Source organism: Salmo salar, chromosome 12 (assembly GCF_965601325.2).
Source record: "Salmo salar chromosome 12, fSalSal1, whole genome shotgun sequence".
Taxonomy (NCBI): Eukaryota; Metazoa; Chordata; class Actinopteri; order Salmoniformes; family Salmonidae; genus Salmo; species Salmo salar.
Window position 1 is genome coordinate 30,566,992 of NC_138302.1, and position 16,214 is coordinate 30,583,205.

At 39.1% G+C, this 16,214-nt stretch overlaps 1 protein-coding gene across 1 annotated transcript; it reads left to right on the forward strand.

Annotated features, from left to right (window-relative positions):
- Window positions 1–565: 565 nt before the first annotated feature.
- LOC106564667 (uncharacterized) lies at window positions 566–16,081 on the forward strand. Its single transcript, XM_014130879.3, has 8 exons — window positions 566–659; window positions 6,518–6,600; window positions 6,811–7,155; window positions 7,947–8,267; window positions 9,530–9,655; window positions 10,136–10,168; window positions 12,247–12,293; window positions 12,684–16,081. The coding sequence occupies exons 2-8, from the start codon at window positions 6,528–6,530 to the stop codon at window positions 12,687–12,689; spliced, it is 951 nt and encodes a 316-aa protein (XP_013986354.1). The 5' UTR covers window positions 566–659; window positions 6,518–6,527; the 3' UTR covers window positions 12,690–16,081.
- The last annotated feature ends 133 nt before the right edge of the window (window positions 16,082–16,214 follow it).

Here is a 16,214-nt window from a genome sequence, read left to right on the forward strand (position 1 = left end):
TGTGTTCTATTGGATTTGCCCAAAGATAACACTTTGTATTCAAGACAAAAAATGAATTGCTTTGCCACATTCTTTGCAGTATTACTTTGGTGCCTTGTTGCAAACAGGATTCATGTTTTGGAATATTTTTTATTCTGTACAGGCTTCCTTCTTTTCACTCTGCCAATTAGGTTAATATTGTGGAGAGTAACTACAATGTTGTTAATCCATCCTCAGTTAAACAGTATTACTGCACACAGAGTGAGTCCATGCAACTTATTATGTGACTTGTTAAGCACATTTTTACTCCTGAATGTATTTAAGCTTGCCTTAACAAAGGGGTTGAATACTTATTGACTCAAGACATTTCACCTTTTCATTTTTTATTAATTTGTCAAAATTTCGAAAAATATAATTCCAATTTGACATTATGGTGTATTGTGTGTAGGCCAGTGCCCCCAAAAAACTATTTGATACACTTTAAATTCAGGCTGTAACACAACAAAATGTGAACAAATGAAAGGGGTTTCAATACTTTCTGAAGGCACGTACAAGAATCGACACGTCACTCTAGTAATAGCGAAAGCGAAAGTAGCCAAAGCCTGTTGTCGGTCAATTTTACGATCTTTATCAGATCTTTCGACCCCTTCTAAACGTCAGCAGCCTGTAGGGTTTGCGAGGTAAGATTTTTTACGTTTTCCGTGTCTGTAGACTATGTTTTGTTTTTCTGAATAAATATTCTTAATTGTTGCTCATTGATATTGTTTTATAAATTTGAAAAATAAATTTTAGTGTGTTCGAGACACAATTACTTTTATGTGCAACTTTTTAAAAGTTGACCCTGCCTACAGTTGGGTTTCTCAAATACACTACATGGAGGAGCTGAGAGAAACTAGGCTGCCTGCGTGCGGGTTGTTGTGAGTTATATGCAACTGACAGTGGCTACTCAAAACCATTATGGGTAAGGTTAGGCTATGCTTCACGAGGGGTAGATTTGTGAGGTGCCGTTACTAGTAATGTTTATTTGCTTAGGGCTAATAGTACCCTCAAAATACATGGTGGACTTTCCCTAGTCGAACAGGCTATACCACCTCTTATCTATTTGCATAGTAAAAGAGAAAGTTCGGAGTCCTTTTGTGTTATCATACATTTTGGCGCTTTCTCCACATGTAAAGTATACTATATGGAATTGTTTGTTCGCTTTTGTCCCCAAACCACAACCACGTGAAGTGCTGAGTCCATAAACGGAATTATAGTTATAGAACTTCCTTCTCCTTTACTTCCCCTTCATGCGAGCTCTACTGTGATTCTACTGAAAAATGTATTCAATAACTGGTTGGTTTACTCCAGATAAAAAATGTTTTCTATTAACATTACACCCATACAATGTCTAGTTTATTAAAAAAGGAATTTGATAATTACATCACAACCATCTGGGAACGCAAAGGTGCAAGGCAGTACACTCTATATATCACAATGACAAATATGTAAATCTTTTTTTTTAAATATACTATCAAAGACCAGGTGGAGTACAAAAACTGCTAAAGAACAAATTGAAGAGGAGGGTACTGCACTTTTGTCTCTCGATTATTGCATACATTTTAGCATCCGTAGGCCTAATTTATGCATTTTTTTTGTGAAAGGTCCCTCCAGTAGTCCTCACTAGGGAGAAAATAAAATCCCTTATTCTCCCATTGCAGCTGTTTATTCCTATTCTTCAACTGCATTGGCTCTAGAAGCAATGAGGATATTGTGGGTGAGAATAACTCCAACAGCTTTAGTGACAACTTGAATTCATTCTCCCACACATTGTTTCCTTAATAATAGAATGTGTTTCCTTCAGTGAGTGTTATGCTCTTTTGTCTATTTGTCTAATGTTCACATTTTATTGCATTTGTCAGCCAAAGAAATAGTTCAAACAGGCATGTTGACAATCCAGGTGGGAGGTGACCAGTAGATAGCTAAATAGGGGACAGTTGTCTATGTGAGGCCCCCATTCACTATGCACTTAGTTAAGACCAATGGTTGACTTGGGATGGAAGAAGTGCAGGAGCTGTCTTTTTCCAAGTCGGTCCATTAGACCACCTCCTGCCGTTGTGCCCTTGATCAAGGCACTTAGCCCCCCACGTAGAACTGCACTGTTAATCACATGTCAACATGTGGTTAACCCTCCATCTGGAGAGCTCCTGGCTTTTTCAACATTACAACCAAATACTTTTGTCTTTATAAAATAATTCCCTCATTCAATAAATCAGGGATCAAATGGATAAGGTAGACTACTTCAAATCATGGTATCTAACTAGACATGTTTATATATGCGGCTCAAATATTCATGTTTCGGGGGAGATCTATGCACAGCAAGTTATTTATCTATTAGGCCATTATTAAAATATTTTTTTACGTTGTCCCAATTACATGGCTACTGTTTAATAGAGGAGAATTCCCGTTTTCCAACAGTGCAGATCTATTTAGGCTCTACAGTGCGGGTGGAAAGGCAACAACGGAATTCATGTTTAGATAGCTATAGTTAACTAGAGAGATAACTGCTACAAGTTATGTTTTAAATTGGTGATCTAGTTAATCTGTCATTATTTTTATACCTGCTGCTGAAATGTCTCGCTCTCTCTCCTCGGGCAATGGCCCACTCACACTGGCAGACACGCAGCACCACAGTCATGCACTGAAGGGTCATTCCGATATTGGCTGATATGTTGTTTTTTAATTGATTGATCATATTTAAAAGTGTGCTTTCATGAATTACGTTAACAACAATTATGAAACAAATTTCCATGACTTTTCATTTCCTTACAAACAGTGGTGGAGCTAGAGTTTTCTACATGGGGTGGCCGGGGGGGGGGGGGGGGGGCAAGGCTACTTCAGGGGGTCTATAGACCATGACAGAAAATGTGTGTGTAACCCTAACCTGGCATCTAAGGAGCATGATTGAATCCTATGATTGCTGATTAGAGGTAGAAGTGATAATTCACTTAACCCAGAGTTCTTCAATGTGGCAGATAGTGTGGTCCAAAAGGGTTACTTCACTACTTCACTAGAATTCTTTAACATACTATGAATAGTCAGTGTCTCTACCGCAGAACTGCAGCTCAATTTCTTTCTTTCTATCTTTAACTCTCTCACACACACGCACACGCACACACACAATCCCACACACACACATACACACATAAACACGCACACACACACACACACACACACACACACACACACACACACACACACACACACACACACACACACACACACACACACACACACACACACACACACACACACACACACACACACACACACACACACACTGTACTGTACTCACATACTGGAGAGACTTCACTCTGTTTTCATGAATATATAATCTGGGTCTATAAGTGTTGAACATCCAAAATATTTTCAGAAAATAAAGCACCAAGGAGATAAGATAGCATTTGTGTGTTACATAAATTGCATAGTTTATTTACAAAAATGGAAATTTACAAAAAAACACACTGCAATTTGACATACCAGGTATCAAGCAGAAATGGACTTCAAAATCAAAATAATTTTGGTTTCCATCAATATTACAAACGTGCAGTATCATATTTATGCTAATATATATTATGTTAACTAATAGCAAAGACAAGTTTTGGAATTGGCCTAATTAAGACCAAATGAAATCTGTGTGACATGATACCCTTTGGATTTATCATTTTAGAATGTCAGTGTACTAGTTAGTACACAGTGCAGGTTTTAATCATGACCAGAGGGACCGCCTAAGTGCCAAATTATCCTAGATAGATTTAAAACAGCATAATTTTGCGGTTCTGGTGAGAACTGGCAAAATGTTTCACAAACTCATCCATGTTGAGGGAGCGTGCCCTCCTTGACTCAACACTGAGAATTCTGAGGTGACTTAACCTGTCATCAACTATTGTTGTCCTAAGGTGGGTTTTAATCCGTTTTAAAGCTGAGAAGCTTCTCTCGCAAGAAGCACTGCTGACTGGTGTAACAACAGAAATCTTACAAAGTTGAAATAGCTCATGTAAGACCTCTTTATAAGGTTCAAGAAACACAACAAAGTCAAGGAGAGTAGACGGTCTGTCCCTTCCACTTTTCTCTCTCATATCAAGAAGCCGCTTGGTTTGATGAACCTCATGTTTGAGGTCCTCTAAATCTGACTCAAAGGTCTGAGCAAAGGCAAACAGAGGCTCCTCATTCAAGAATGTTGTACTCTTTGGGTTGAGAGACTGGACCCCTTGCATTGTCTCGCAATTCTTCTTTGAAAAGCGCCTCTGCAGCTCAGCTGTGAGACTGTCAAGCACCTGATAAAAGATAGCTCTTTGGAAGCTCTCACCATCACTTTGGTCACTATTTTTCTGTCCTACGGTGCTCATCATCAATGAGTCGTGAAATCGTAAGCTTGTTTTAGGCTGTCTTTTACACACTGTTTGTACACTTATTTTGCAGTGCTCTGCAATCTCTTCAACCTCTTTCCATAGTTCTCCAAAGTAACCCTCACTTCTGTAGTCATGTAATGTGTCTGTAAGAGCACCTACTAGATCCACAGCCCTTGCTGGGTCAAGAGAGCTTGATTGGAGCATGTCAGAAAGACATTGGCATCACCATGCACTTTACAAAAGGTAACCAAAAGCCCTATGACATGTAAATCAATCTGAGAAAGAAGGCCCCTTGCCTCCACTGATCTATCACCACTATTTTCAAGTGTGATATCCTGTAGCACTCTCAGAACTGCTGGAAGCCTGTCCCTCAGATTATTGCATGCCATGTATCTGCATGCCCACCTTACAGCTGTAAGTCTCTGTAGTTCCCTGGGCTGCTGCTGTGGATACAGCTCTTTCTGAACTGCAAGCCACTTGAGATGAACGTACGAGCCAGATACAAAGTTATAAAGCTTCTGCAGGAGAGCAAAAAAGTTAACTGCCTCAGGCACTGATTTTACAGCATTTACAAGAACCAAATTCTGACAATGTGCATTACAGTGCACACAAAATGCAAATCTTGCACTGTTTTTAATCTGTGCAGACACACCAGAATGCTTTCCGCTCATGACGGATGCACCGTCATAGCCTTGCCCCACAAGATTATTTCTGTAGTCCAGACCATGTTTTTCAAGGCAATCAATTATCATTTTTGTGAGACCTGCTGCATCTAAGCTTTCAGCTGACTGAAAGTGTAAAAAGCTTTCATTGATAGCCCTGTTGTAATAGTATCTCACAAACTAAAGACATTTGTTCTTTTTTCTTCAAATCTTTGGTTTCATCTGCAATTACACTAAACACGTCACTTTCTTTTACTTCTCTTGTTATTTCACTTTGTACCATCTCAGCTAAGCCTTCAAGAACTTCCTTCTGGATTTGGTGGCTTGTGTACTTAGCATTGCCACATGCATTCATCCTTTTCTCCATGAGAGGGTCATGCTTTGCTATTTCTTATAAGATTGTCAAAAAATGACCCTTGTTGTGAGAGTCATCAGACTCTCGATGGCCTCTCTGCGCTATATTTTGAGTGGCAGTTAATAGGAGCACATCTGCAGTTGTTTTAATGTAAGTACAGTTTTCGTCCACTCTCTTTTTCCGGTCCTCATTTATGACATCTAACATTGATGAGTTGCTGTCAATAGCCCTTTTATGCTGATTCCAAGCATACATAGCATTGATATGATGCTCTGCCTTCAAATGGAGCTTAAACCCAGAATCTTTAAACAGCGCCTTTTTCCAGTTACAAAAACCTGACTGTGATGTGAAGGCCGATTCAGGTGTATTGGGCAAAGAAAAATGCCTACAGGCGAAACATTAAATAAAATCTTGATTTACAGAATATTCAAGCCATGAATTGTCCTTATACCAGGAGCTGTTGAAAGCCCTTTTCCTAGTGCCAAGCTGAGTTCTGGGAAATGTTTTCAAACACGTCTGTACATTAAATAATGTGTCATATCTCTATGGAAATGTATAATTAAGGGAGCCACAAAATTAGATACTAACAGCTGCTAGCTAAAATGTGTAGTTTAAAGTATAGGCCTGGCCTACCATTGGGTCCTTTTTTCGGAACAGCATATCTGGTGCTTGATGCAGTTGGGAGGGGCTCGATGACATCTGGCAGCTCTGGCTCACTGTCTTGCTCAGAGCCAGAGGTCTCTGTGTCATCCCTTGATACATCTACTACATTAAAATAAAACAAGAACCATTAGTGTGTAATCACAATAAAAATGCCACAGCCATCAAAACAAGAACACACATTTTAAAGTGAGGCTTAATCTGACAAAATCATCTATTACAAGCTGAAGCTAAACTTACATTCTGATGGCTGACTGCCTGGTAGATGCTCTGCCATGGTGGTGGTAGACTGGGTCCTTGTGAAGACTCTGACTAGCCTCAGCTAGGGAGCTGCTTTCTTTTGCTTTTTTTGCAGTCCGGAGCCATTTTGAGTGACAGACGATCTATAAAGCTACCTCATGCTGTCTACAGACTTACCTCATACTGTTGTGACAAGTGTTGTCATTGTACATTTCTCTCTTCCTACTCAGGAATCCAAAGATGACTTCAGCTACCACCTTGCTGTTTTTTGTGATCCATTTAGCCTGTATCAGAGCTGGAAATTCCTCTGAGTGTAAGTTGTGCCATGAATGCCATAATAATGGTCATATACAAAAATAGCTTTCAGCTGATTGTTACCTTTGTCTGTGGTTTGGGAGAACTGTATATTGTAGTTTTTTTACTAAAAGTTCAATAAGATTGGCCACATGATAAAACTGACTACTATAACAGTAATTCTCTCTTGTATTAATGTACATTTTTTTCTCTGATATTTTACTAACAGCATTTGTCAAACTGGAGTGTAAAACAGAATACCATGGGGTTTATGGTCAGCAGTTAATTCTAGAGTGCATTGTCAAACCTGTGGTTGTGGATGTGACCATCATAACGGTGACCTGGAAGAGAATGGGAGCTGCTGATAAAGCTGATGATAATTTGTTGGAATACCATAAAGAGAAAATGGACCTAACCCCTGGGTTTAAATTTGCTGAGCCATCCTGGAACAAGAAGAATATGAATGTGTCCTTGTTGTTGACAAATACCAAGATGGCCGACAAGGGGGCGTATGAATGCATGGTGACCACAGATGTTGGGATTGCCACAGCTACAATCAGCCTCAGTGTCACAGGTGAGTCGTAGACTGTCTATAGTTCAACCAAGTGTGATTTTAGGAAAATATACACATTTTTCAACACAGGTTCATTAAAGGAGCAAACTTAACATGTGAAATATTCAGCCAAGCTTGGAGGGCAATAGAAGAATAGACAACATGTTTTCTTAAATGTGTCTCGGCTCATAGGTTATGATGCCCATACGCTGAAATGCTTTGGAATGAAGTTCTATTCAACTTTCAATGTTGTCTCCCACACACACACACACACACACACACACACACACACACACACACACACACACACACACACACACACACACACACACACACACACAACCATACAACCACTAAGACTTGCATCGAGGATAGAATTATAGCTGGACAGGCTTTTCAATTCTGAGAAAGCACTTCCATACAGTTATGATACAAAGTTGAGAAGGATGTTAATTCTGGAATATTTTCAGGGGGAGTTCAGATCTATTTCTAAGTGTGTAATTGGACAGCACAGCAGGAGCATTGTTTACTTTCTGTTTCAGTGGAAATTTATATTTATATTTTCTTTCTGCCCATGGTATGCAATCACAGTGTACACAGACCAAATTAGAACATGTAATAGAAAGAGGTAATTCCAGTTTAATAAAATCACTCCTACGGTAATCTCATTCCAAGATATAACCACTGAATTGACGTTGAAAAGGTGCAAAGTCCGTCTAGACAATGTTTACCCACTGACGTTGTATAACTACTGATGTAGCGAATATCAACCACATGTATAATATATTTTTCCCTTCCTCTCTCTCTTTCAGCTAAGTACAAGACTCCAACGATGAGCTCCATCCCTGTGACCAACATCAAAGAGAACACAGATGTGACCCTTTTCTGCAACTCTACAGGCGGGCACCAGACAGGGTTGATCTGGTGGTTTGACCAGTTTGGCAGCAATTGGACGCGCAGTGCTGAACTCGTGGCCAAAGAGACTGACGATGGACTGTTCCGCCTCTCCAGTAGATTCACAGTGCTGAAGGCTACATCCAGTTCCACAAACTACACGTGCAAAGTGCTCAATGTCAATGGTGCCAAGGAGGGGATGGCATCATTTGTGATAAAGTTTGTGTCTCGAGACTTAGGTACGTGCTGCCATGCCTGCTACCTATGGGTATGAATATGTTGGTGATGTCATCCTTTGTAGAAGCAGGGTCAAGTCCAAAACCTGCCAGTTTATCGTATTCGCTCATCCTGACCCTGATAATTGTAAAACAATTCAGCCTTAATCTAGTCTAATTTTATTAACATAGGCCTTTTTTTACGACGTCTTTATGACATTTCTGAACGCAATAAAAGTCAGCTTTATAATGAGAGAACAACATGTCACTGAGGGGTGGAGTAGATCAGGCCATAACATGCTGCCAAATCTGACTGAACATCTTCCTTGAAACTGGAAAAAAGAAAATGAATGTCTTGATTTGATTTGGGAAAGAAACAATAGATAGCAATAGTAATGGCATCTTTTTGTAGGCACTAACTCCCCGAATGGTTTGTTGGACGAAACCTATGAGGAAATGAATGGAGTTTTTGGAGGGTTTTTGGATAAACGCCAAAAATAAGGTCTGTGGTAAGCATAGGCTTAGGAGATCTTATATGTTTTGTTCTACGAGATAATCTTCATCAGTTTGCATAACTTTTTGTGAATTTTGAAGCTTTTATGTAATTTAATAAAGCACATAAAGGCTTCATAATTCATAAAGGTCATGTTAACTGACTGATATTATCTCATAGAACAAAATGTATAAAATCTCCAAAACCTGTGTTAACCTCTGACCTTATTTTCGGTATTTATCTCAAAACCATATTCTTTCCCCATTCATTTTCACCATAGGAATGGCTGAACGAACCAAGAGTAACTCATTTCCGGGTTTTAGGACTACAAGCGGTCCTTCAGCTTTTGTTCTTTAGCCTGGCTTGGAATTTTCCAAGACAAAGGATGCATCTAATGCCAAACGAATTGTTCTTAGCAATGGAAAGTAAAGTAGCCCATTCTTGCAGTCAATGACCAAAAGGGCCCTCTCTGGCCTCATGGGTGGAATGTTATGAATATTTTCCAGATTTAAAAAAACAAACAAATCCAGTATTTCTATGTCAAAAGGTTTTGTTATATTTCAGTCTTCAAGATTTGTTTAAAACTAATAATCTCTCTGTGTGACCTTGATTTATCCCACTGCAGTAAAAGGTTATTAAGATGCATGCAGATTTGAACAGAGCTCAAGTCTGTGTGTGTGAAATGCCCTGATATTGACTTTGACCCAAGCATAACTAACCTTTTTCTCTTGACTTCATATGAATTGCCTATTGATTTTGTTACTCCCAATTTATGTCCATTTTGTCTGTCCAGGTCGTAAAGCTGACCACTTGGATAATCTGTCCACCACCAAATGGCTAACCCCTGTTGTAGTGCTAGGATCTCTGATCATTGTACTCCTTGCTGCACTGCTGTTATTTAAGAGGCGCTCTGCCCAACGTAAGTACATTAGTTGTCATACTCATGTATCTGATCATGTACGTACTTGTCATGCTAACTGGTGCTAGATTAACCTGTACAGTGGCCCTGCCTCTGCCAAGCCTGCATGCTCTGGCAGCCATCCATTTTGGCTTTGCATGGGGGATTGATTACACAACCTGTAATGTTGTCTGGTAACTCAGCCAATACGGGTCATAGCTTTCACCTGGATTCACCTGGACAGTCTATTTCATGGAAAGAGCAGGTGTCCTTAATGTTTTGTATACTCAGTGTATAATATAAGAAAACTATTATCTATTAATGGATTAAGCATTAACTGCACTTGTAGGCTATTTATTGTTAATCTATTAATGGATTAAGCATTAACCTCACTTGTAGGCTATTTATTGTTCATCAGCATTGCCTTTGGTTTAATTATCTTTTTTATTTAATTTGTTTTAAGCTAAATTGTAATAGTAGGTTTTGTGTCCATTTTGACAGGAGCTCGAAGGCAGTCCACCTTCCCATTAATGAGTATGTCCTTCAATATTCAGTATATGTCATTTTCATTTGTCACTTTGGGTTTATGGTTTCCCATCTTTCCTAGACAGTTCACAGAAGTCACTGTAAAAGCAGTACATATACTTCATAATGACCTTGTCACGGTTGTCTGAAGAATGGGACCAAGGCGCAGTGTGTGTTTCGTTCCACATTTTATTTAAACTGTGGAACTGTCACGGTATTCGAAGAGATTAGACCAAGGCGCAGCGGGTTGCGTGCTCATTATTTTATTTAAACGTGAACACGAAAAAACAATAAACAAGGAACGACAGTTTTGCAGGCTATACTAACAGCAGTGCAAAGATAACTACCCACAAAGGGACAGGTGAAAAACAAGCTCCTTAAGTAGGACTCTCAATCAGAAACAACGATGTACAGTTGTTCCTGATTGAGAGCCACACCAGGCAAACAAAGAAATACACAACATAGACAACCTAGAACATAAAACAAGAACATAAACCAAAAACCCCGGAACACATAAATACAACACCCCTCTAAGTATACACACACCCCGAACCATATAAAACAAGTACCCCTCTACCTAAATACCTAGCCCAAACCACATGAAACAAACACTCCCTGCCACGTCCTGACCAAACTAAAATAACCCCTTATACTGGTCAGGACGTGACAGAAACTATGCAAGACATACAAATAAACTAATAAACGCAACAAACCGTGACAAAGAGGAGCAACATACACTTACTAAAAATAATCTCCCACAAACCCAGGTGGGAAAAACAACCACTTAAATATGATCCCCAATTAGAGACAACGATGACCAGCTGCCTCTAATTGGAGATCATCCCAAAAAACAACAATATAGAAATACAACAACTAGAACCCCACATAGAAATACATAAACTAGACAAAACCCCCAACATAGAAAAAAGAAACTAGAACCAACATAGACATAAATAAACTAGACAAAACCCTCTGTCACACCCTGACCTACTCTACCATAGAAAAATAAAAGCTTTCTATGGTCAGGATATGACAGACCTACATCATATTTTGAATATTTGATAAAAAATTATAACTCAACAAATGAAAATGATTACATTTTCCAAGGCAAAAACAACACTCCATAATGCATTCACATAGCCTGAGTGCCAGTCTGTTTGGGCTATCATGTCAACCCCTTGTCACTCATTGTCATGCCTAACATCTTTGTCTTGACAATAAGCTATGGAGTTGGCAAGAGTAGTACAAACAGATATTTGACCAGGCTAGCATTCACATGATTTTGGTTTGTGAAACTAGCCACTCAGCTTTGGACAGTAAAACTCACCCGGAACACTTGTCTGTCTGTTCTCACCCTTCCAAATCTTCTCACTAACCACATCCTCTATCAGTTCCTCTTTACTGTAGCTTCAGAGGGAGATACTTTGTTTACATTGGGCCCGTATGTCTGATATGCTGTACATACAGTATCTGTCCTATCAGTCCAGGGCAGGTGTTGGGGCTTCCAGGGGCAAAAATGGGCCTGTGTGTTAGACATTATTGCCTGCTTGTTAGATTTCTGATCCCAGTCCGTCCCTGTATCTGTCCCTGTATAATATCTGATATGCTGTACGCACAGTATCTGACTTAGCTATCCTATTAAACATGACTACTAGGGTGTTTGAATGTAGGTCAAAGGGTAGTGTTTCTTCCGTCACAAGTGGAGTATAAAATGGAGGCCGGATGATTACTCATTGTTTACCAAACCAGTTGGCGATGATGATAGCTCTGCTTTACCATTGTTCTCATGGGGAAATCTTAAGAATTGACTCACCCCTTTTCTAATTAAGGTAATTTAGCTGCATGGCTGTGGTGAAGGGAGATTATTTATTTTGGGTCATACTATTATGTAATGCTGGGTGAAATATGGGCCTACCTGCACTGAGAGGAAAGACTTGCTGTCTTGACTAACTTGTCTCTTTCTGCCCAACTCTTAATTCTACTGAACTTTGGAGGAGGCAATGTTCCTCTGGAGATTTAAACGTTAGATGACTTTCCTCCACAATATGTCACAGATCAGCTTCTGACTTAGTCTTTTTCTTTTTTAGGTGGCCATCAAACAGATAACATGCATGATCAGATGTTGGGGCAGAAGGTACTGTGTCCACGTGTTCAATCTACAATTAATATATCTATATTTTTATTGTACATCTAATGAACATATCTATCTAAAACATATTGTATCTACATCTACTGTATTTATAATAGCTCTCTTTCTATTCAGCATCATAGCTTCATAGGGGACATGTTTTTTTTAAATGATTGTAGTTTACATGCTGCTTGTGCTCCTTGTAATGATTAGTGAAAAGTCTCTCCTGTTTTTACTTTCTATTATTGTGTAACAATATGCTCGTTCTCTCTCTCTCTCTCTCTCTCTCTCTCTCTCTCTCTCTCTCTCTCTCTCCCCTTCTCTGTCTGTCTCTCTCTTTCTCTTTCACTCTCACTCTCTTTTGCCCTTTCTCTCTCTCTGTCTCCCTGTCGCCAGGTCTAAACAGCGACAGGAACTGATTCGTTAACTGGCTGTTTCTGGAAGGGACTGTTTCCTTGATGATCAATAAGGGGCTTGTCACTATCCTTTGGACTGTTTCCTGTTAAGTGTCCGATGACAGTCACTTTGGCACTCAGGTCATTCTGATTGAGGCATTTGTTTCCTCATAATCTACTGATGATGCCAGCCTTTAAGCACTGTGGTTGATTACAAATGATATAACTCTTTAACAGCCTATGTTTAAAAGCCTAACATGAATGGTTATATACAGAGTTGCCATGGTGTAGGTAGACTGTAGATTCTACCAGCATGATTGTTAAAACTCAGGTCTGCTGAGCGCAAATTTGAATATTGTGAAAATTCTGTGCAACTTCCTGTGCAGGTTTACTGTGAACACCGCGGCTGTGCCTGCTTTAAGTTAGTTTTAACAGTGGTCAAGTAGGCTACTGTGGCTATTTGATCATAATATAGGCCTACCAGAGTGGCCTACCATAATAAACAATGGAGAAAATGCATCCCATAACATTTTAACATGGAAATAGCTGTTCTATCATTCAGCCTACAGTAGCAGCTGATGTGTGGTGTTCAATGTAGGCCGATATTCCATGAGACTTTTGAAAAAAACATGCAGGGCTTGACATTAACCTGTTTATCCACTTGTCCATCAAACAAGGAGGGGACTGAACATGTGGTTGTGTTGTTTGATGCAAGAAACCACTTGCATCATTATTCCCATACCATTATTACAGAGAATGAGACAAATTATGCTACCCTCTGCCTATTGGCTACTTAGCTTATTCAAGACTGAAATGCACACATTTTGTGTTCTTGTAGGAAGCAATCACCCCCCCCCCCCCCCCCCCCCCCCCCATTTCTGACTACAAATTATCAATTACTGGGCTAATAACTCACTAACTACTGAACAAATGTACAAATATGCACACGTCGCTACATATAGCTCTCGCTTTGATCTACTCACAACCGCTCACGCTGTAAAAACAGTCCAGTTCAAAGTGAATGGCACAGATCTATATATTGCAATGGTCTATTTGCATATAGGCCTACTGCAGCTCTGATTGGTTATGGCGCACTGGTCTGTGTAGAGTACAAGCCTGAGTCTGCCTGTCAATGCAATAGAATCCTACTCCGATGCATTCTGCCAACAACAACATCTCTTATATATTTAGTTTTGCATAGTAAGTCTTGCATAGTTTGTTTTGTTTCGGTATGTTGCATTGAAAGTGGCTGATATTGCGTTGATTCGATCACAATTCCCACAGTAAAGGGAAACGCTGATAGTGTTAACTAACGGGGAAAACTCTAGAAAGTTGAGTAAAGTTCAGTCTCGCACAGGGCTGATATTTATTCTGCATATCAGTCCCTGGGAGCTGCACATGCACAGCTTAGAGGGAACATTGTTCATGAGACACAGCACTTATTCAGAAAGATGAAGTTAAACTAGTTTCGCCTCTGAGGTTTCGCAAGACTGTACAGTGCAATACGACATGTTTCATTTGACCAAAGATTTGTTGATCATCAGGTTTCGATAGATACTGCTGTGCCTGCCATTATTCCCCCTGGGCTTTGATTCTGCTGCAATGTGTATGAGAAGAAATGTTATGCTAAATAGTACATTACTTTTGACTAGAAGGAATAGGGTGTCGTTTTGAAGTCAACCTTTGGAACTTATTGTAACATTAACCAAACTTGTTACCAACAGCCAGCCTGTTGCTTCAACAGTTCTACCGCAGCAGTTTCTTTTGTTTTGTCCTTCCTTTTTCTGCTGGTGGAAAATTCAGATCTATGTCTATGTTTTGCCCAGGCTCGCCTCCATGAAGTCAGTTTAATGGAACGCAATAGTAAACACGAAAAACAATGGACTAGAGTCAATTATTAATCCGAGAGAATTGGTATCAGTTTCAAGGTAACGTAAACACCTTCACCTGGTGGTTGATTATGATCATTTTGGAAAAACATTTAAAAACATGTTGTGTTATGCAAGGGGCAGAAATTGTCTTATGTTTCTATAATGATCGTTTCAGTTCCCATTATGTTTTACTGCTATCGTGTTGCTGGCGATGGCGTTACATTTCAACTGAGAAATCTGTTGTATTGTGGCAACTTGAGGTGAACGCCGTCCACAACAAGACTACACCTCCCACAATTCCTTCCAACTCTTCTACAGTATCTGTTCCTTCTTGCTTAAGTGCATACTTGGCAGTTGGCACTGTAGATACAGATATGATTAACCTATCTCTATGCCAGCCTGCATGCAACTAATCAGGGCTCTTTGATATTTTGTGTTGTTGTTGATTTTTGCTCAGATCTACTGTGGTGTCTTGAGATGTTTGTGTGTAAAGTTATGACTATTTGCAAATTCGAACAAAAATAAGACATGTTATTTCGTAGTGTAAGAGGCCAAGATGAGAGAGGACTCCTGTCTGTATATGAAGTGATTGTCAAGTGATTTCATAATAGGTACAAAAAAAAGACAACTTCCTGTTTTCAGCACATAGATATGCCTGCTTGAGGCCTACTCCGTACCTTACCCAATATGTACCTTACCCCATTTTGTATGTTTTTATATGTGACTTTGTTTGTTATTAAGGATATCATTGAGATTAAAGCTTTTTTACTTTATCCAGATAAAACATGTAAAATGCAGAATATCATTTTGTATGATATTTCTGGGTATATTTTTCACCGAAATTCCTGTTCAAATCGTGCACCTTGATACTGTTCATTAAATATAGGGCAGTGAGAAAGATGTTACACTGAATGTTTTGTAAATATTTTCAATTGTTGTTTTTAAATACTGTAATCTTTAAACAAATGAAAATCATTATTGATGGGGAGACTAATCTGCATTCTTTCATGTTCTAAGATGTAAATAGTTTTCATAAGTTTTAAGGAACCAAAAGCAGTAAACCCATTGTGATGAAAATGTATGTAATCACTGCACAAAGAAGAAAAAAAAAATGTCTTCATAATTATGTATTATATAAGTAGTTACAGTACCTGAAGACTGTATTGTTTTCCCCCCAGCGACAGTACATTAGTTCACAGTAGCAAAACAATTCACAACGGAAAACTTATCGTATGTTCAGGTGGTCTCTCTACATCGGCTTTCATTTCGTCCCTTGTGAATACAACCCTGGATTGATTGAACTGAAGTTAGACATGTGACACTGAACAGAAGCACTAGAGGGAATTCTCTCCTCACATTCAAATTCTGATGCAAAGGGTGAGAAGAGATATGAGCTGAGTTTGATTAACATTGAGAAAAATCGACATCTGAAAGGTGAATAACATGAACACAACATGATGTAACTTTGATATGCTTTTTTAACAGGCCTGTAGTAATGTGAATGCAATAAAGTTCATTTACAGTTGGATATGTTATTGTTGTTCTCTAACAATGCAATCCATCTAAACTCTCCACTCACCATATTGTATGTCTAACACAATAAACCATTGAGATTCTAATAGCATATAAAAATAGCATTTGATTCAATTAAGAATTCTAAA

What these genes read in the sequence shown, in the direction of transcription:
- LOC106564667 (XM_014130879.3), top strand. Translation starts at nt 6,528, where the DNA reads ATGACTTCAGCTACCACCTTGCTGTTTTTTGTGATCCATTTAGCCTGT. An exon ending in GTTTGTGTCTCGAGACTTAG is followed by an intron (nt 8,268 to 9,529) that starts GTACGTGCTGCC and finishes TTGTCTGTCCAG; the next exon opens with GTCGTAAAGCTGACCACTTG. An exon ending in TAAGAGGCGCTCTGCCCAAC is followed by an intron (nt 9,656 to 10,135) that starts GTAAGTACATTA and finishes CCATTTTGACAG; the next exon opens with GAGCTCGAAGGCAGTCCACC.